Below are 22,070 nucleotides of genomic sequence, written 5' to 3'. Positions count from 1 at the left end.
GAAGAAGATGAAAATGTACAATTCAGGCCCCCATTTGGACCCTTCCAACTACCCCCCCCCCCCCCCCTACCCAAGAGGGGCACCCCTGGATCTCCTATGAACAAACTTGAAACTACAGTCATTAATGTAATCACTCATAGTATTATCTCAGCTCTATAACTTCTGATTCTAGAGAAGATTTATAAAGATTCCTTCATTTGGGGGGTTTGGGACCCCTGGGGGCCCCCTGGGTGGGGCATGGTGCCCATTTTAACAAATTGAGATCCTAACCCCCTAGGGATGCTACCTGCCAAGTTTGGTGAAAATGGGTCATGGGGTTCTCAAGAAGACGATAAAAATGTACAATTTAGGCCCCATTAGGACCCCTCCTCACCCCCTCCCCTGGGTCCCAAGGGGGGCACCCCTGATTCTGCCATGAACAAACTTGAAACTACAGTCATCAATGTACTAACTCATAGTATTAACTAAGCACTATCACTTCTGGTTCTAGAGAAGAAGATTTTTGCAGAATCCTTAATTTTGGGGGGCTTGGGCCCCCTGAGGGCCCCCTGGGTGGGGCATGGTGCCCATTTTAACAAATTGAGTTCCTAACCCCCTAGGGATGCTACCTGCCAAGTTTGGTGAAAATGGGTCATGGGGTTCTCAAGAAGAAGATGAAAATGTACAATTTAGGCCCCATTAGAACCCTTCCCCACCCCCCTCCCCTGGGTCCCAAGGGGGGCACCCCTGATTCTGCCATGAACAAACTTGAAACTACAGTCATCAATGTACTAACTCATAGTATTAACTTAGCTCTATCACTTCTGGTTCTAGAGAAGAAGATTTTTACAGATTCCTTAATTTTGGGGGGTTTGGGCCCCCCTGGGGGCCCCCTGGGTGGGGCATGGTGCCCATTTTAACAAATTGAGTTCCTAACCCCCTAGGGATGCTACCTGCCAAGTTTGATGAAAATCGGTCTTGGGGTTTTCAAGAAGAAGATGAAAATGTAAAAAATTTACGCACGACGCACGACGGACGACGCACGACGGACGACGGACGACGGACGACGGACGACGCACGACGCACGACGCACGACGCACGACGCACGACGGACGCCGGACGAAGGGCGATCGCAATAGCTCACTTGAGCCTTTGGCTCAGGTGAGCTAAAAACACACAAACATACATACTCTCACACACAGAAATACACAATTATGCACACACCATGTACACATACAGTGCACACACGCAACTCATAAACACATACAAACAAATCATGAAACACGCATACTCACATCAACACATCCACTCACTCACCATTTCTGCCTAAGCCTTCCCTTCCTCCAATCTCCATATTTTATGGGCTTCCCCCATTCCTCCCCTCCCCCCCCCCCCCTCCATCTCCCCCCTGGTAGACCTCCAGTTTGCAAATACCCCCACTGACACATCCGGTGAACATCCCACCGGGTTTTTAAATGCAGGGTATGACCCAAGCATGAATCACACATCATTTAGTGAATACGTCCACATCTGCGGAAGAAGGGGAAACGTCCCACCGATCTCCTGCCATTTCACTCCTGTGTCGAGGTAGGAATACATCTGTGGAAGTCAGCTGTCATGAGTGAGGATGGAGGGCACAGGAATACGGGCGATAGTGCAGCACGTACAACGAAATCATATGGTTGACAGCTAAGGGGGAAAAAGGTGTTAGCAGTGTGTAGATGCTTGAGAATCTTGTTTAAATTCCATTTATCATTATACTGTATGCACACACATTGTTTGTACTATGGTTATAGTCAGAAAAGTATGTGGACATAAGATATAATATGTGACCGTGCATCCAAAAGGAACAAAAAGTCGCACACACTGATTTTGTGTGAGGACTGAAAATAGGTGAAATGGGTCAACCTAGCCGAATCTTGACTTTTTCATATTTTCTGAAAGAGCAAGTCTCCTTCTACATTATAATAAAATTTGGGATCATAAAACGGGCAGGAAAATATGTTTTTCAGCAATTTATCTCGGAACATTTTTGGTAGAATAGTGTGATTAGGTCTGTCTTTAGAGTCCCCTTTTCATTTCTTAAAAACCTTGTACACACTCCTCACTTTCAACTCTAATAACTTTTGAAAGGATGATGCTACTGCTTTGAAAGTTGGCATTAATTATGGACAAAATGCGCTAATAAGGCATGCTCAATTTCAATTTAATCTGATAATCCCTTCATTGTTGTTACTTCGGCAGTTTTGTGGTTTAGGGTCACATATTTACTTATCAACACGTATGTCACACATTGTTGCTGGCGTATACACACACATATACATACACACACATTGTTACACACACACATCTATCTATCTATGCTTACTAGTATATGAGAAAGAACAAGATTTGTGCTATGATAAAACAAGAATAGAATATTTCCAAATGATAAGTAGGAAACAAATGAGGCTGTGATGCATGGATAGAATGAACTTGTTCTTTGATAGAAAGACTAAAAGACACGTGTAACAAACAAACTTGAAATGCTAACATAAGAGATATAGATAAAAAGTGAAACAATAGAGGCAAAACACATGACAGGCATACACGTGTGTCTGATCATCTGTTTATTTGTGCTCGTGTTAAAAAAAACATGGATGAGGATAACAAGAACTAGAAACGACATGGTGTATAGGACATTCAAACAAATATCTACCCTGTCACTAGTGGAGAGCTTAGGATATCAAAGGCTCAGCCGAGGATAAGAAATCGTCTTGACAGCTATCTGCAGAAGTTCTTTTTCAAGACACCCTCCACACACAGCTCAGAATACATCCAATAAGTGAAGTGAGACATAAATCTCAATTACAAATCATTGCCGTGCGATCACCCTTTAAATGTCAAAAGTGCAAGTATGTGGAATCACCCTCTCTGCACGCCAGGTCCTGCACTGAACAGCTTCAACGGCAAGTGGCGCAACTGTCACTCGGCGACAGAGGGGCCTCTTGATAGAAATTAGAAGAGGAATGCAAAGTTGGCCAGCTAGCAACGTAACCGAGGGAATACTCTCCAGAGGTGATGGGAAAACCACTCTCACTTTCTCCCCTACAATATTCTTACTACACCTTAGATTTGCATACTGGAAACACATTCTGAATCGACCGTTCATCTCATTTGAGTTGAGAATTGAAGGAAGTCAGTAGAATGCCTTGCTATAATATAGCGTACATAATTACAATGCTTACAAATGAATAAGTATAAAAAAGGGAGAAGGAATAAGAAAATTATTACTTAGGATTTCGACTTCACTTTTGAATACACTCATGCCTGCAAATATTTTTACAAAGAAGAGGAATCCAATGGAAATGATTCCAAAGAGCAAACATTATTATTATAATAAACAATACTGACACAACCATACAATGTATACTGCACAATACGTGTGAGGTTTTAATGTGCATAAACATAAATCATCTTCTTCAGTCTATGATTTCTTTAACCTGCAGGCAGTGTATTGACACAGGGATTCAATGACCTCACCATAATCTAGCATGCCGTGACACTTTTCACACACATTCAGTAAAACGAAGAGCAAATTTCTAATGCTTTTTTTTTTTCCAGCTCCCAAATCTCATTCTCCCCCGGCCGGCCACCTCTGGTGCCATCTTCATCTTCATAAGATGTCATCCAGTGGCATCCGGCATCAATCAGATGAGCCACGTCTGAGAAAACAACTCACATCCCTAGTACAGAGTGAACAACCCGGCAGTCGTTAACCCGTTGAGGACGAGTCCTGAGTATACTCGGGCAGGTGTCTATGGGAAATGCATGTTGCAGCAAAATCAGTCCGACCTCAACGGGTTAAAAATATGATTCAAACAAGGTGTTCATACCCTAGAGTCACATCACATCTCCATCCCCTTCCATCGTATTATTCTTTTTTTTTGTCTTGACTTCCATATTGCTTAGTCATCAGTGCTTTATGACCAATGCTCCAATCAAATATGACTTCTCCTTCTGCTTGTAGAATTGTATTTGATAGCCATTATCATCTATCCCTATCTTTCTTCTCTCATCTCTTTCTCTCAATCTCTATCTCTCCTTCTGCCTCTGATGTATTTTTATTTCCTGCATCCACTAATACATGAACATCCTGTAATGTCATTAAAATGATGTGTCATTACTTTACTGGTCTATAGTGAAATGATTGATTCATACAGATAGTGCCTCCTGCCAGACACATTATCTGATATTATTATACATGAGCATTTTTCTTTCACAAAGAATTTAAAAAAAAGACAATTTCATATGTGTGTAAGAAAGAAAGACACACATCAAGCTGTTATATTTCTAGCTGTTATACAAATGAACAGCAATATCTATGTTCTTTCATAATGTAAGAATATACCCAGTTCATATGTTTCTGCAATGAGTTAATCATTATCATTTGTGTACTTTTTTATTTGCCTCTTTCTGCTGTGAGAGAGGAAGAGAGTATGAGAGTCAGAGAGAGCTGTAACTTTTCTATCCATATATCTCTTCTACCTCTCCCCACTATTCCATCCATCTTGTTTTTCCCTCCACCTGCTCACTGTATCATCTCTGCATCCACTCTGAATATATTTGATATGTTTCCCCAATGTCCCTCCCTGGGTGTCATCCCATTGATCACCAAGCTCCAAACCAAACCTCTCTTGAGGCCATTACCACGGTTACCAATACCTCTGATGATTCACGTCTACAGAAGGTTATTGAGGTTCACAGAAGAGCTCTCTCCCTACATTGCACAATACTTCACCCCTTTTCAAGTTCCGCTGGAATATATCATCCCTTTAACCCGTTGAGGACGAGTCCTGAGTATACTCGGCCAAGCGTCTATGGGAAATGTGTGTTGTAGCAAAATCAAACCGTCCTCAACGAGTTAAAGATGGAGAAATGTGTTTTTAACACAGACAGTATGTACTATTCATGTCATTTCACTTCTAAATCAACAATGGTACATCTATTTGCAAATGAAAGACATTAATACATACATACATATACATACACACACAAACACACACACACACACACACACACACAGTATTGTGCTGACATAACTAGATGGTAGAATATTCAAGTGTTTGTTATGCTAACCACTAGCACTCACACCTAATATTATGCATTTACACAAATGTGTACATATACAAATTAGCGTGCATATATAGAATGTGTGTGTTAGCATCTGTATGTGCATGTGAGAAATGTAGTTTGCATCATGGCTGTTATTTTGTAGTGCAGTAAATTGGCAGCATTCTCCATAAAAGACACACAGGAAACATTCAGACAGAACAGAGTAAAACAGTCCCTGATCACAATCATAGGATTGCTAGAATATAACAGAAAACATCCTTCTAGGGATAAAAGCATTAGCCCTCTTATGGGACCATAGCCTCAAAATGTCACTACCACTGTGTACAGACAAGCTGCTGATGGAAATGACAAAGTTAACCAATCAAGTCCTAAAACCCCTTTTTATGTGGTTTTGAGCTGTATCTTTGTAGCTGTCAGTATAACAGTCTACTGCTAATATTTCATAAAGTAGAATAAAAATTTTCATGTATGAACCCTGATTGGACACAATGACTATATCAGCTGCCACATTTTCAAACTCTCTAGATTGCTTAGGTGATCCTTAACTTGGCATTACATTTTAAATGATTACACAATCCTTATTATTTTGTCTAAAATTGATATGACTTAATGATTTAACCATATAGATATAATCTTTCTCCAATGTAAATTATGTAACCATGATCACAAACCAGCAAAATGTCCAATGCCCTGATTTTGCCTGAGGACTCAAAATAGGTAAAAAAGGCCAGCCTAGTCAATCTTGAGTTTTTGGTTTTGTTGGTTTTGTGGTGCAGGTTCACATTTATAATGTATGCAGTGAAACACACAGAGTTGCCAATTCAGTGAAGACAAAATGACAATTTCTGCAAATTAACCCTTTGTGACTTAATGGGTTCAATTACAAAGAGTGAATCAGTGCATCACTTGTCTTCCCCTATCTATGTCTGGTCAGTCCCACTAAATTGACCCTCCAAAACTCTTTGAATCACCATTAATGGCACTCTCATCACGTTGCTTCCCATCATTCTGAATCCTCGCCTTTTTTTTTTTTGTATTGGCTGTTAATGCTCCTTTTGGAGGTACTATAATGGACACAGGTGGAAACAGGAATGGTTAATTTTGCTCTCATTGGTGAAGGATTTCCATCAGAGAAAGAGTGTGGGTGTCTGTGTCTGTGTGTGTGAGCCTGTATGGACCGACCTGTGGGGACATTTTTGTATTTTTAACCCAACAAGTGTGGACACACGTGGAGTGGGGACGTCCCCACTCGTAATTCATCCTTTTTTCAACCTTTTGAGTGATATGTAATGTAACAACAATTTTACAAGAAATTGTCCCCAGTTAGTTGTAAAAAGTCAGAAATGAGTGTTTTCCACAAAGGACAATAGCGCCAGCTTGCGATAAGTAGAAACTGCAATAACTGTACGTGCGTGATGATACCTGCAGCTCCATCGATCATAGCCTTTTGTCAAGGCCCTCTCGCTGAAATGGGCGAGCGAAGCGAGCCCAGCCGAGCGCGCCGCGCAACCCCACTCAGCTGGGCTCTCTTCACCGTACAGCGAGAGGGCCTTGACAAAAGGCTACATCGATCAAGGCCGCGTACGTCGAGTTCTCGCCTTGCGTGCGCAAGCTCGATGAATGAAAGTTCCCGTCTTACTCTGTGCATGAGATTGCGTACGTACGTACATTTTGTACGTGCCGCGCCGGTACGTACGGTCCAGTTTGTGCTTGTACATAGACGTGCAATTATCGCAAGACTACAATACATCACACCTGCACCGGTACCGTACACCTGAACCACGGCCACCCACCCAGTCTATTACACTTCTGTCCACAATTGGTACGTATTCTATGAATCAGTGCTTACATCTAACGCGTTAGAACTCTATTTTAGTTTAATTTTAAAATTTTTAACAACCTCACTTCTGCTGAATGCTCTTTGTGCCTAAAGAAGTGTTATTGACTAAGAGTCGAGACGTCTGAAACTGACTCTTATTAATCTTACTAGTTAGCATGGTTAGTAGGGCCTAGCGTTAGTAATACTAACGTTAGATCTAAACTGGTCTAGTCTCTAGATCAGGGATTATAGTCTAGGTCTAGGGCCTATAACTTTTAGAGACTCTTATCTAGACCTAGATCATGTTTACAAGGTAGTAGGAGTCGAAGTCTACATGGTTTTACTCGTTAAGACTGAGACTAAAAAGATGTAATGGCTAATGCCATGGCAGCCGCTCTTACGGAGCCTCGCTGTGGAAGTGCCCGGAGTGGCTCGCGTGAGCATCCGCCGTTTTACTACTTTAGTAGGGCCCTACTGAAAGTGGAAGGTAACATCTAGTACATTTTTATTGACCGTTAGATTTTGAATTGAATTTTTTTCGGGGCTCACCGTAAATTCCAGTACATTACTAGGCTACCTTTGCAGAATCTGGCTCATGAACACTCCATGACATGTAGATGATGTGATCATTTTTTTTATTCAATAATTTTATTAAGTTCCCACTTTAAAAAACAAATGTCCCCACTCTAAACACTGCATACAGCGTGTTGTCTCTGGAATGTATACACCGTCCTGTTATCAGGTGTGATGAAAGGGGAGATTTTGTTAAGAATGTGAGACTACATTTTCTATGTCTGTTAGATTAAATGATTATATCAAGTCTCCACTTTACACCCCTCGTACAGGGTCATTTCCTCAGAATGTACAGTGTGGTGTGTTTAACAGTCCCATTTGTTATATGATCTACACTATAGAAGTAAAAGGTGGTAGAAGTCCGGAGCTGCGCACCGTCTCCGGGCATTCTTGGTTCGAATCATGATGAGAAATGTCGTCTGTGCGCAGCTCCGGACTGTTACCTTGTACTTCTGTTGAGGATATAATATATAATGAAATGAACTGTTGAACATACTAACATTCCGGGGACGTGATCCTGCATTAGGGGTGTTGAGTGGATACATTTTCTGTTAAAAGAAGGACCGTAATTACCAAATAAGACAGACACCGAAAAGTATGTAGTTCATTATTTCAAAACAAAATGCCTCCTTTCCACACACCTCATTTTACAGAACTTTTACAATTATTATACCCCCGCCAAACGAAGTTTGAAGGGGGTATATAGGAATCAGCGGACGGTCGGGCGGGCGGTCGGTCGGGCGGTCGGTCGGGCGGTCGGTCGGGCGGTCGGGCGGTCGGGCGGTCGGTCCGTTGCAAATCTTGCGTCGCGAACTACTTCCTCAGTTTTCAACCGATTCCCATAAAACTTGGCACAGATGTGTGCCTTGGGTTGTAGATGTGCAAGACCTATTTTTTGACAGTACCAAAAAGTACGTTGCCATGGTAACGGCATATTATGGGCAAAAATGGGTACAAATCTTGCGTCGCGAACTCCTCCCACAGTTTTTGATCAATTTTTATGAAATTAGGTACAGATGTTCATCTGAATATGTTAATGTGCAAGACACATATTTCCGCAGTGGCAAAAAGTGCGTTGCCATGGTAACGGCATGTTGGTAAAATATAGGGCAAAATGCTTCATGGCAAAACTGCTTCATCAGTGTTCTTCCAATTCTCATGGAATTCATATTGAATGTTTGTCTTAGGATATAGGTCAGCATGACACATTTCTTGACAGTGACAAAAAGTATGTTGCCATGGTAACAGCTCACATATTATGAGCCAAAATGATGGAAAATTTTGTGTTGCAAACTACTTCCTCAGTTTTTGCCCAATTTCCATGAAACTTGGTACAGATGTGTGCCTTTGGTTGTAGATGTGCAAGACGCATTTTTCGACAGTACCCGAAAGTACGTTGCCATGGTAACGGCATATTAATGGCAGAAGATCAAGGAAAGATCTTGCGGATTTAACTACTTCCTCAGTTTTTTGACCAAAGCTTATGAAATGTTGTTTGGCGGGGGTATAACCAGTCGCTGTAGCGACATTTCTAGTTGAAAAAGACTCAACTATAAAACTCCTGGGGGGGGGGGGGGACAAATGGCTCCAGGACTTTAAGCTCTCAAAATAGCTCTGGTAAGTTTGGGTTAAAATTAAAGTTTTCAGTTTTGCAAGCTTTACCAATAAAAGGAACCACATGCATGCTTTCAAGCAGGCAAAGAAACCAAATTCTCGCTCGCGTGAGCATCCGCCGTTTTACTACTTTAGTACTGGGCCTCGTGGCGCGCTCTGCGCTGCGGCTCGAAACTTGCATTGACTCAACACGCGTGATCGAATCGTAGGTCCATTACAACTTTAGAGTACAAATGTCAAATCGAAAAATATCTTTATTAAACATGATTGTGATAATATAATGATTGGAATATGCTCTTTAAAGGTAGGGGATACCTTTTAGAGACCTCCCAAAATGCAGCAAAACATTAGATATGAACCTCAGGGGACTTGTTTAGGCCACTGCTGAGAAATTTGGAAGTCAACAGTTATCTACAATTTGAATAATGCACAAAACTCAACTGCTCAATAGTTCTGTGTGTCAGTCACACTTAAGCCTTTTTGTTGCAGTCTTCTGTATTTTTTTTTTAAATCTATAAACACAAATCTAAAAGTATAAGAGCTGATGTAATAACATATAGAGTGTGTGGCAAGAATGTATATAGAAATGTTTGTAAGTTTTGATGAACTTTCTTCACAAAATATACATGATGGACACACATGCAGTGCATGGTTCTGCAAAGGTAGCCTAGTAATGTACTGGAATTTACGGTGAGCCCCGAAAAAAATTCAATTCAAAATCTAACGGTCAATAAAAATGTACTAGATGTTACCTTCCACTTTCAATACTTTATGGGAGTTTCTAAAATGATACTCTCTTCAACATATACCACTGTATTTATAGGCCTACAACTCTTCATTTAAGGCATGCAAATGGGATTCCCTACCTTTAAGACTTTATTTTCATATGAAAAATGTTTGTGCAAAACAATATCAGTGGTTTCATTTTCATGACTGTGCTTTAACTTTTAAGTGGTCGGATCATGGTACATCTGTACCTCTAGATGTAAATACCATGACAACATGAGTCTTATTTATAAAGTCTACTTGCTTATTAAATATTAGAAAATAAAATTGTCATTAGTAGACCTATTTATGCTGTCTTGCACCCATAATTCACTGCTGCTATACACAGTTCTAGCGACTGTGTTATCAAGAAAATTGAATGGCATTTGAAGATGAAACCAATTAAAAGACAACTTTACAAGTGCCAAACTAATAAATGTACATTTCCTCACTTGTGTTTTCTGTACCTACAGATCTTCAATGATTGTGAGACAGTTATGAGTACGCGACAAAGGAAGCGGAGGACTAGTCATGGACATACCTCGGAAGTTGTATGTATACTATACTATTCATGAATATAGAATATAGACATACTGTAGATCTAGATCTACAGATTTTCTTTGTTTTTTATCAAACAAAATTTTTTGAATCCTGAATCTGACTCTAGTGATTAGTCATACAGGAAGCTATTGCAATTGATTGTGCTTTTAAATTGGTTAAAAGGTTGTATAGAAAATTCCCTATAGGACCCTACTGAAAATATGTCTAGACTATAGCTAGGCTTGGTCCCACAGAAATTGCAGATGAGTATTAAAGTTAGTTTACTGACATCCGCCTCCGGCAATCAAGAAGAGCCCCAAGGCCAAACAATGGTAACGGCAAGTAAACCTCTCATTGCCCCTCCATCAAAACTTAACTGATGTCACGGTTTATGTTGCAAATTGTAAGAGTTTCTGTCTTTTTTGTCCTTACCAGACGTCTTCAAGCTACATAGTCAGCAACTGCTGTTTGACCATATCATAGCTATATAAATGTACCATTTAGGTAATTACAACCACTGTGACTGATCGATCTATAAAGATAGAACTGAGCTGGCAGACGTGTATACATGGTTATATACAGTGTCAGGATTGGATGAATAAACAGGAAAAAGAAGCAGCAAAGTAACAATCATGCATTCTCTCACTAAAAATTAGCAGCTCTGAATTTTGTATTTATGGTGGGACACCACCGTAATTGTAGCACAGTGGCAGTAGTCAAACGAGGGAAAATCTTTAAGTGTTCACAAATTGAGGCACTATGTAACAAAATGTGTTAATTGAATTATTTGAGGGTAATATTGAGTTTGTATTTTAACAAATTGAATTTTAAGGCAAAAATGAAAATCATTTTTCTAGTTTATATGTCCCATTTCTATGTACTTGCAGTTTCCTCGAGGTACTGAAGTTCGTGCATTGTGGCCGCCGAATGGATCATGGTATCCTGCTACTGTAGTTGACTTCAAACAAGGTACTTGGGTTGTGTATCTTTGGGGTATCTTAAAGGGAATGAGGAGTACTGGCAAAGTTTGTAATAATTATTCTTTCTTGTTTCAATTAGGCCTTAATGTACTGGGAAATTGCATCAAGTGTATTGACTGCGATACTCGGGTGAGCGTCGTGCCCCCCGGGCTCTTGTGTATATATATATATACAGGATGGCCCAGAAAGAACGGACCGGTGTAATTTTTACTTTGTGCTGCAGCAAGGAAACTTTATGATTTATCAGATTTTTTGTGCAGATTGTAGGTCCCTAGCTAAATAAACGATAATGGTTTACCATTCTTCAGAGCAATATTCATTGTCTGATAAAACGAAACACAAAATTTTTGCTAATCCATTCTTTCTGGGCCACCCTGTATATCTAGGTATTTTTATGCCTCCGCCACGAAGTGGTGCCGGAAGGCATTATGTTTTCGGGGTTGTCCGTCCGTCCGTCCTTCCGTCCGTCCATCCTTTCCGTCCGTCCGTAATGAATTTTGTGGACAGGGTAACTATCAAAACCTTTTGAGGTATCCTAATGAATCTTGGCATGTATGTGTATTAGGGGGTGAAGTTGTGCCTATCAACTTTTGGGTGCACATGCTCAAGGTCAAAGGTCAAAAGGTCAAGGTCAAATACATAAAATTTCACTATTTCCACCATATCTATGCAATGCCTGAAGATATTTTCTTGAAACTTAGTGTATCCATGTACTACCCAATTAAGATTCTCTGGTGAAAGTTTGGGTCATGAGGTCAAAGGTCAAAGGTCAAAAGGTCAAGTAAAGATATTAAAACTTCACCTTTTTTCTCTGTACCTTGGAAATTGTTCAAGGTATCCTCATGGAACATAGTATATATACATGTACTGACTGGCAGTGATTATCTAGAAAATTTAGGGTTCATGGGGTCAAATGTCAGGGGTCAAAGGAAAAGGGAAAACACTTCAAAAATTTTACTATTTCCGTCATGTTTATGCAATGCTGGCAGGATTTTTTTTTTTTTTTTACACTTGGTGTATGCATGCATAACGTAATAGAGATTCTTTGGAAAGAGTTTTTTTTCCTTTTGTTTTTACCTCAAAGGTCAAAAGGTCAAAGAGCAAGTGAAAGTGCTGAACTAAGCTTTTCCTCCATGTGTATCTCGGAAGTGGCTCAAGTTATCTTGAAACATACTACATATTTATGCATGTTCTGCCTGACAGTGATTATTTTATGAATTTTAGGGTCAAAGGCCAGATGAAAATGGTAACAATTTACTATTCAATACAGAAATTGCACTTTTTTCTCCATACCTTGAAAATAACTCAATGCATAAACATATGAATGGGTCAAAGTCAAGTTAAAGTCCTTAACTCCCAAATACATGCTCTCCTATTCAAGGAAGGTGAACATTTAACACATTTGTGACAAACTTGTCGTTTTAATATTTTGCCAATTTTGTGAAAATGTAATCACACATTGTCCACATGTACTATCTGGACCTATTAGGAGAATCATGCATTAGGGCGGAGGCATAGCAGTCGCCATAGCGACATTTCTAGTTTGTTTACTAAATTGAAATGTAAAAATTTTACATCCACAAAAAATATTTCATGTACATTTCACTTGTCATCAGTAATTGCGAGCACATGCTGGATGCATCAATGATTAGCATTGATTCATATTGGATGAATAGAAATGAATGTTTTTTGTTTTTTTTCAGGTCGGTTCTTCATCAAGTACGAAGATGATGAAACACGATGGGTATTTCCTCATCAGATTCGCAGTAAGTTTGACATTAGGTTGAATCATTGTACCATTAATTATATATTTTTTATGCCTCCACCCCAAAGGGTGCCGGGGTGTCATGTTTTCGGGTTGTCCGTACGTCCCGTTCACACAGTTATATCATTACTATGATATATAAAGAATGTCTTCATGGGTTTTCATCAAATCTGGCTCATGAACACTCCATGATATGTAGATGATGTGATCATTATTTTTTTATTCAATAATTTTATTAAGTTCCCACTTTAAAAAAACAAATGTCCCCACTCTAAACACTGCATACAGCGTGTTGTCTCTGGAATGTATACACCGTCCTGTTATCAGGTGTGATGAAAGGGGACATTTTGTTAAGAATGTGAGACTACATTTTTCTATGTCTGTTAGATTAAATGATTATATCAAGTCTCCACTTTACACCCCTCGTACAGGGTCATTTCCTCAGAATGTACAGTGTGGTGTGTTTAACAGTCACATTTGTTATATGATCTACACTATAGAAGTAAAAGGTGGTAGAAGTCCGGAGCTGCGCACCGTCTCCGGGCATTCTTGGTTCGAATCATGATGAGAAATGTCGTCTGTGCGCAGCTACGGACTGTTACCTTGTACTTCTGTTGAGGATATAATATATAATGAAATGAACTGTTGAACATACTAACATTCCGGGGACATGATCCTGCATTAGGGGTGTTGAGTGGATACATTTTCTGTTAAAAGAAGGACCGTAATTACCAAATAAGACAGACACCGAAAAGTATGTAGTTCATTATTTCAAAACAAAAATGCCTCCTTTCCACACACCTCATTTTACAGAACTTTTACAATTACTGAAAAAGACTCAACTATAAAAACTCCTGGGGGTGGGGGGGGGGGGGGGGACAAATGGCTCCAGGACTTTAAGCTCTCAAAATAGCTCTGGTAAGTTTGGGGTTAAAATTAAAGTTTTCAGTTTTGCAAGCTTTACCAATAAAAGGAACCACATGCATGCTTTCAAGCAGGCAAAGAAACCAAATTCTCGATTGCTCTTTGGATGAAATCTTCTCCTAATTTACATAATTTTGGGACTGCACGCTAGTTTCTAGCTTGCAGCAAGCTAGTTACTAGCATGCATGCTTGTTGCAAGCTAGCAACTCGCTTACAAAATTTTCTGTAAGGGTATAAGGCTGTGTACACTCCTTAAATATCTATTCAAAAAATACTTTATCTTAATGGGTGTGTACAGTTCTGGTCGAAGCGAGGATTTAGCTTTTAACGTTTTTGCGAGATATTCAGAAACCACTCTATGAGATGTCACAGAGCGTGCAATTCTTAGGGGTATCAAAAGTTTATTTTACGAAAATAGGTTTCGAAATGGCTGAGATATCAAAAAACAAGGTAAAACAAAGAGATCCTAATAAAATTATGGCCTGTCGCCTTTTATCATTATCACTTTTTTGGATACATTCCAGTACATTCCAGAGACAACAATCTGTAGGCCTATGTTGTGTGCGGAATAGGGATATTTCGTTATTGAAATTGGGTAGTATGGGTATTGGGATGTGGAGATAGGGCACATTGCTTTTTTTTAAAGTGGGAACTTAACACACTTGTAAAATTAGACTTCATAAATGAAATGAAAGTAAAACACACTGGAAATCTGTAAATAACTGGACAAAAAAAGATTGAACATTGTTCCACTATACTCCTGCAGAAACTTATGCATGCTGCAAGCGAGCGACTAGCTGGCGGCTCGCTTAATAAGCAATCATAAGCTAGCGAACAGAAACATACTTGCTAAATATTTTGCTTATAACTAGCTTAAAATTTGGGCATGTCCTGTTGCATGCTTGCGAAGACCAATGCTGCAAACTGGCAAGCTTGCAAGCTATCAAAAAATGTTATCTGCATGCCTGCAAGCTATCAAAAAAATGTTTGCCGCATGCTTTCAAGCTATCTTAATATTAACTGTAGTGTAAGCTTTCAGGCTTGCAAGATTTGTCACTACATGGAGCCACTTGCATGCTTGTAAGCTTGCAAGCACCCGAAGAAACCAAATTCTCGATTGCTCTTTGGATGAAATATAACCCTAATTTACATATTTCGGGACTTGCACGCTCGTTTCTAGCTTGTAGCAAGCTAGTTACTAGCATGCATGCTTGTTGCAAGCTGGCAACTCGCTTAGAAAATTTTCTGCAAGGGTATAAGGCTGTTTTACACTCCTTTAATATCTATTTAAAAATACTTTATAAATCTTAACTATGATTCTGCATCATACGAACCGTCTCTGACACCCGGATAGCAGTGATCACGCAGGGAGTGAGGCTTCAGTTGTCAGAGACGGTTCGTATGATGCAGAATCAGAGTTTAATCAGCCTTTTATACTGTAAAAATGTTCAATCCTTTTTATTCAGACAGAGTTGTGTGCACTCTTCTAGTGCATGTTTAATTTTGATTTTAACTTATGAAGTCTAATTTTACAAGGGTGTTCCCACTTAAAAAAAAAAAAGAAAGTAATGTCCCCTCCCTTCACATCTCATACAGAATGGTGACTCGGAAGTGTACACTCTCTCAGCATGTGTTTAGGTTGCGCAGGTCTAATTCAGTACACATACTGCAATTGTATTCTGTTCCTACGTTCAAAAAAGGAATGCCCCTCCCCCCCCCCCCCCCCCCCACCTCACAAAGAGTCATGTCCCCAGCTGCGAATATACACTTTCCAGCTGTGTGTTCAGTTGAATGTCAGGACTAATTCAATAATTTTTATTAAGTTCCTAATTCTAATGAGGAAATATCCCCATTCCGCACACAACATACAGATTGTTGTCTCCGGAATGTACACTTTCAAGGTTTGCATGTTTAATTTTATATCAGGTATCGTACAAAAATTGCATGAAGTTCCCAATTTTTTTAAACGAATTGTCGCCACTGCACACATGTCATACAAAATGTTGTCCCCGAAATGAGCTCTATATAGTTTGAGTTAGTTTAATAGTTGGTCTTATCTTTTTCAATTATTGTAAAAGTGTGCTTTCTGGAGACACTCTCCTGTATGAAGTGTGTTGAAAGAGGACATTTTGTTTGAAATGTCGGACTACATTCTTTTCAGTGTTTGTTCAAATGATTAAATAATTGTATTATGTCTCGACTTTACACCCCTCGTACACAGTTATGCACTTGAAATGTACAGTTTATGTGTAATTAACAATTCGTTACGTTATGTCATGTCATATGCACTACACTACAGAAGTAAAAGGTGGTAGAAGTCCGGAGCTGTGCACAGATGATGTTTCTACCCACGATCCGGAACTAGAAAGACCGGATTATAGTAGAAGTCCGGAGCTGTGCACAGATGATGTTTCTACCCACGATCCGGAACTAGAAAGACCGGATTATAGTAGAAGTCCGGAGCTGTGCACAGATGATGTTTCTACCCACGATCCGGAACTAGAAAGACCGGATGATAGTAGAAGTCCGGAGCAGTGCACAGATGATGTTTCTACCCACGATCCGGAACTAGAAAGACCGGATTATAGTAGAAGTCCGGAGCTGTGCACAGATGATGTTTCTACCCACGATCCGGAACTAGAAAGACCGGATTATAGTGATGATACAGGGAGTGAATATGTTCCTGACTCCACACCATCTGAACCTGAGTCTGAATCAGACGACCCTATCACAATTCCAAGTCAAGTAGAACATCACGAAATCATTGTAGTTCAAGTCACTAAAACTAAAAAGGGGAAAAGGACATACGATAAGAAGTACTATTGCTACTACTGTCATAAGGCCAATGCCAAAATAGCAAGGCACCTAAGAAATGTGCATCCAGACGAAACTGAAGTCATTGAGTACTTAAGTGAATGTGATGCAAAGAAAAAAGAAAGCAAGCTCACAGTTCTTAGGAATATGGGGAATTACATTCACAATCGCGAGGTAGTCCTAAAAGGCAAGGGTGAATTTATTGTCTCTCACCGTCCTTCAGGAGAGAGTCGGCACAGTGATTACGACTACTGCAAATTTTGCTATGCCACGCTTTCGAAAAGTAGTCTCTGGAAACATTCCTGTCCTGTGGGGCCAAGTGGTCAGGGAGAAGAAGAGTGCGCAAGCAAAAAGAAGAAGAGAGTAAGAAAGGCGAGTAAAGTCCTACGCACATACTCTAAGGACATGCAAGATATGTCAGCCTTGTTAGATGGCATGAGACAAGATAAATGTGGACAAGAAGCACTAGGAGATGATCTGATCCTCCGTTTTGGTAGCCATTGGTTGGCAAAAGCCGGGGCAGATAAAGAACAGTTTTCAAACATTAGGGGGAAGATGAGACAATTGGGCAGAATCATGATCTGTGTGAAGGAAAAAGATGCATCCTGTCGCAAGTTGTCAGAATGCATGAAACCAGGAAAGTTTTCAGTTCTTCTTGATGCAGCAAAAGAAATTGCTGGGTTTAACCCAACAACTCATACGTACAAGACACCCAGTCACATTCTAAGATCAGGACAAAACTTAAAGAAAGCAGCCGAAATCCACCTTGCCCATTCGCTAGAAAGTGGAGATGGAACCAAAGCAAGTGAATGCAGTGGCTTGATGAAAATCATAGAAGTGAGATGGCCGGAATTGTCTTCAAATGCACTGAGAAACCTGAACGAGAGAAAGAGGAACGGGGTGGAACTCATTCCACTGACGAAAGACATTGTGAATCTCAATCAGCATATAGATCACAAGATTCAACAGTGCTCTTCGAAATTGGCTGAAGACCCGTTAGATGAAGATGCATTCTTTGGCCTTGAAGAGGTCGTATTGTCGAAGCTCATAACGATCAATAGGAAGAGGCAAGGAGAAGCATCGAAATTGAAGCTCCGTGACTGGGAAAAGAAGAAATGTGCCCAAGCATCGGAAGAAGTTCTCTCTTCACTGGATGAATGTGAAAAGCATCTTGTCAATACCCTAAAACGACTGGAAATCAGAGGGAAAAAAGGTAGAACAGTGCCCATCCTAATAACAAAAGACATCGAGAACAGCATGGACCTTGTATTGAGTTCAAGACATCATCACGTTCCAGAGTCCAACCCTTATCTCTTTGCAAGTGCAACCCATGGATCCTACATACGAGGCTCAGATTCTCTGCGCAAACATGCCATTGATTGTGGTGCCGAGAGGCCACATTTGCTGACATCCACCAGGCTCCGAAAAAGCTTGGGTACAATGACTCAAGTTTTGAACCTTAAAGATAATGAACTGGACCAAGTCGCTGACTTTCTTGGCCACGATATCCGAGTCCATCGCCAATTCTACCGCATGCCTCTTGATGTACTGCAGGCTGCGCGTGTATCAAAGGTCCTTCTTGCAGCTAATAAGGGACGCATCGGCGAATACGCGGGTAAAGGCTTAGATGACATTCACGTTTCGCCCGATGATCTAGTGGAGTTCGATGAAGAAGATGAAGAAGGGGAATTTGATGAGGAGCAACATGAAGAAAATGATGTTACCGGTGAAGAAAAAGAAGAAGACGTCAGCGTACCAACTGATGAACTCGAGGAAGAGATGTCCACCACACCAAGAAGCTCATCAGCAACTAAACGTCCCGCAAATTGTAATACTAAGAAAGCCGGGCTAAGTACAGACATACTAGTGACTTCAGAGCAGGATCAACCAAACAAGAAACGGCGTAAACTTACAAAAGTAACTAAATGGAAAGAGGCAGAAAAAAGAGCAGTGAGAATGCACTTTGGAACCCAGATAGCCAGAAATGAGTTACCTGGAAAGAATCAGATTGAAGAATTCATTAAACAAACAAACATGACTCGCACCTGGAGGAATGTGAAAGACCACATCCGAAATACATACATCTCTAAGCAGAGATAAGTGATTGGGTTTTATTTGATTTTCCATTTTTTTGAATGGATCAAGTTTACTTTTGCTGCATGTGAGATGACAATTAGCCAAAAAAAAAAAAAGGTATGTGAATTCGTGAGACCATGAATGATATTTTCAAATGTTTTTATAGAACAACATTTTATGTTTTCAAAACGTCGTATTTAGTGAGAAAAATGTGTATGAAGTCATGATTAAGAAAAAGAAATATCGAAACCTGTATTAAGTTGGAACACAGGAGATCACTTAGCAAAAACTGAGGGGCAAACATCACATATATTGTTAAGAACTGATTTTGCTTTCTTAGTGTATTTGTGAGTCCTACCACTGTAATATTTCACAACAATGTTTTGCTTTCATACATACATATTTATCCAAAGGAGCATGACGAAATGATTTTTGTGTACTTTGAGTTACATTCAATGTCCTCCAAGTTTCTTCATTTAGAAAAAATTAACATTTTGATACCTAAATATTTATCTGTTTACACAAAGTGAAAAAAAGAAAGTTGCACGAAATGACACAGACAAAAGGTTGAAAGGATAAAAAAACAAGTCTCCATTTTTCACAATTGTGGTCAAAATATTCTTAGGCAGATCTTCTTTACGTTTTGCTTTGTGAACGCAAATGATTGTTTTAACATTTAACGATCACAGGTTATCAAGCGTTAAATCATAAATATGCTAAGAGAGATTGAGTTACTTCATATTAGTCTCTCGAAATGAAAAATAAATCAAATGTCAATGTAAAAGTTGGACATAGAAGTGTTTTGAACATGTAAATTCCATGTTTTTCAAAAGATTGTGACTAAACTTACAAATCTAGTCCATATCACTTTCTCGAAATAAAAAAAAAATGGGTCAGCGGTCAAGATTTTGCAAAGAACAGAGTCAATATAAATTATTTCAACGGATTCAGATTTTTACCTGGCAAACGGGATACTACGTTTTGCGCTGTCCTTGTTACGTATAACTGAGGACGTTAGAAAATATTCAAATGGATGATGTGACACTAACTGGTAAAAATAAATTTTACTTACTTGTCATGTAAGAAGAGAGAAGAAAATTATGTACAGGACATTTGTTGTGGTCCTAATATCATAAGTCTGACATTGAGATGCACGATGTTTGTGTCATCGATTTTGCCTTGCCTATGCCTGTATATACAGTTATCGAAATTATTCATACCCTTGCCAGTTGAAAAAAAAATATTTCTGCTGTTTGGAAAACCTTTTTTTTTTTCTCCTTAATATTATTCAAGTGCTTGAAAAACACATACAGAAATTATTACTCAAGACAATTTATGGAATTCCAATGTTCAGGGGTATTTCTTTAATCGTTTTATCAAAGATGACTAATCTATAATTATCCATACCCTTTCTTGATATACTTCAAGTCACAGTAATCTATGGGAAAGCCCTTGTTGGTGACGACGGCCTCCAAACGGTTCTAGTACTTGCCGACAAGGCTTTGGCACATCTCTACAGGAATCTTTGCCCCCTCTTCCTTGGCGTAGGTCTCCAGGTCTTTGAGGTTGCAAAGGCTTTGGGCATGAACTTTGGTCTTCAGCACTTTCCACAGATTCTCAATGGAATGAGGTCGTGGCTTTGGCTTGGCCACTCCAGGACATCCACATTGCTGTCCTCGAACCATTTCTTGACTGCCTTCACAGTATGTTTGGTGTAATTGTCTTGTTGGTACCCCCTTCTGACCCAAGCTGAAGACTCTCTGCAGATGGTTTGATGTGTTTTATTTTTTGTTTCTTAAAAGAATCTTAGGATGTATTTGTTCATGATGCCTTCCACCTTGGCCAGGTTGCCAGTCACACTAGTGGGAAGCACCCCATAGCATGATGCTTTCTCCTTCAGATTTCACAGTTGGGACAGTATTCTTTGGGTTGAAGGCTTAACACTTTTTGCGTCAGGCGAACGAGACATCCCTATGCCCGAACAACTTAATTTTGGTCTCGTCTGACCATAGAACTGATGACTAGAAGATTGGATCCTGGTCCTCATGTTTTATGTTATTGTTGTTGTTGTTGTTTGTTTGTTTGTTTTTTCTTTTTCTAAATGCCAGCCAAGCTTCCTGATGCTTACACAGGGTTACCCAGGTCTTTTCGACGCACTCTCCAAGCAAGATGAGGGGAAATCTTGAGCTTCTGACCACGCTTCCCAACATTCTTCACAGTGTGGAACTTCTTGTGTTTCTTGATGATGCTCTGTATTGTGGCAACATAAACTCTAAGAAGCTTGGACGTGGCTTCATAACCCTTCACATCGTTGTGAGCAAGTACAATGCGTTTTCGTTTTCTTCCCCGAGTTCTTTAATCTTTGCCATATCGACATTAACTAAGAAAAGCTGCAATACCTGAATTTCTTAAGTGCATGTATTCCAAAAGTAGAGCCCTTAACCATGACTTACCTAATTTCTTCCGGCTTTCACAATGACAGGAAGCATCACTGAATAGTTGCTAAACACATACAAAATATTAGGAATATCAAAACATATGTATCTTTGAAACATATTACTAAAAATGTCATGAATGGAGCAGGGTATGAATAATTCAGGAGATGTCAGGAAGTTAACATGTGGGCATGTCTATTGTTATCCAAATTAGGTGGAACTGCAACACCTGACCACTGGAAGCATTCAACAAAAGATAAATGTTTGCCATTTCACATTTTATGCAGTAAAAAGGACAATAAACTTAAAATTTACAAGGGGTATGAATAATGTTGTTGTTAACTGTATAGTATTGACTAATACCGATATGCATATTATATATGACTCTTAAAACCTGTACAGTATTAGCATGAGTATTAAGTCTGGCATTGTCAGAGTGTATCATGCACGCTTTTCTAAATTACAACTTTTGAAAGTGTTACCATAGTAGCCAATACAACCTCAACACAAATGAGGCTGTTCAATATGTTTCTCTTCATCATGTCCGTGTTTTGAATGTTATGATAGATTAATATTTCCTTGTCTTGTGAGAAGAGAGTTATGGACAAGACGCTTTGTTGAAATGTACACAAGAATTAAATCATTGAGATGTATAATGTTTAGTTTGTACT

At 39.6% G+C, this 22,070-nt stretch overlaps 1 protein-coding gene and 1 long non-coding RNA gene across 2 annotated transcripts; both read left to right on the top strand.

Annotated features, from left to right (window-relative positions):
• The first annotated feature begins 10,194 nt into the window (after positions 1–10,194).
• On the top strand, positions 10,195–16,737 carry LOC139744122 (uncharacterized). The gene is made up of 4 exons (XR_011711808.1): positions 10,195–10,416; positions 11,293–11,374; positions 13,089–13,151; positions 16,374–16,737. It is a non-coding gene; the product is annotated as an uncharacterized lncRNA (long non-coding RNA).
• Positions 16,738–17,035: 298 nt separating this feature from the next.
• LOC139744112 (uncharacterized) lies at positions 17,036–21,150 on the top strand. The gene is made up of 3 exons (XM_071654569.1): positions 17,036–18,716; positions 20,393–20,667; positions 21,073–21,150. Exons 1-3 carry the CDS (start codon positions 17,036–17,038, stop codon positions 21,148–21,150), a joined length of 2,034 nt encoding a protein of 677 aa, XP_071510670.1.
• The last annotated feature ends 920 nt before the right edge of the window (positions 21,151–22,070 follow it).

The sequence above is a fragment of the Diadema antillarum genome, unplaced genomic scaffold (genome assembly GCF_040938485.1).
Source record: "Diadema antillarum isolate AM-2024a unplaced genomic scaffold, OU_Dant_1.0 seq00001137_RagTag, whole genome shotgun sequence".
Lineage (NCBI taxonomy): Eukaryota > Metazoa > Echinodermata > Echinoidea > Diadematoida > Diadematidae > Diadema > Diadema antillarum.
This window is presented reverse-complemented; position numbering and strand designations above follow the sequence as displayed.

Coding starts and splice junctions, on each gene's coding strand:
- LOC139744112 (XM_071654569.1), top strand. CDS start 17,036: ATGGGGAATTACATTCACAATCGCGAGGTAGTCCTAAAAGGCAAGGGT. Junction 18,717..20,392: donor AACTAAACGTCCCGCAAATT/GTAATACTAAGA, acceptor ATATACTTCAAG/TCACAGTAATCTATGGGAAA. Junction 20,668..21,072: donor ATTTCTTGACTGCCTTCACA/GTATGTTTGGTG, acceptor TCTAAATGCCAG/CCAAGCTTCCTGATGCTTAC.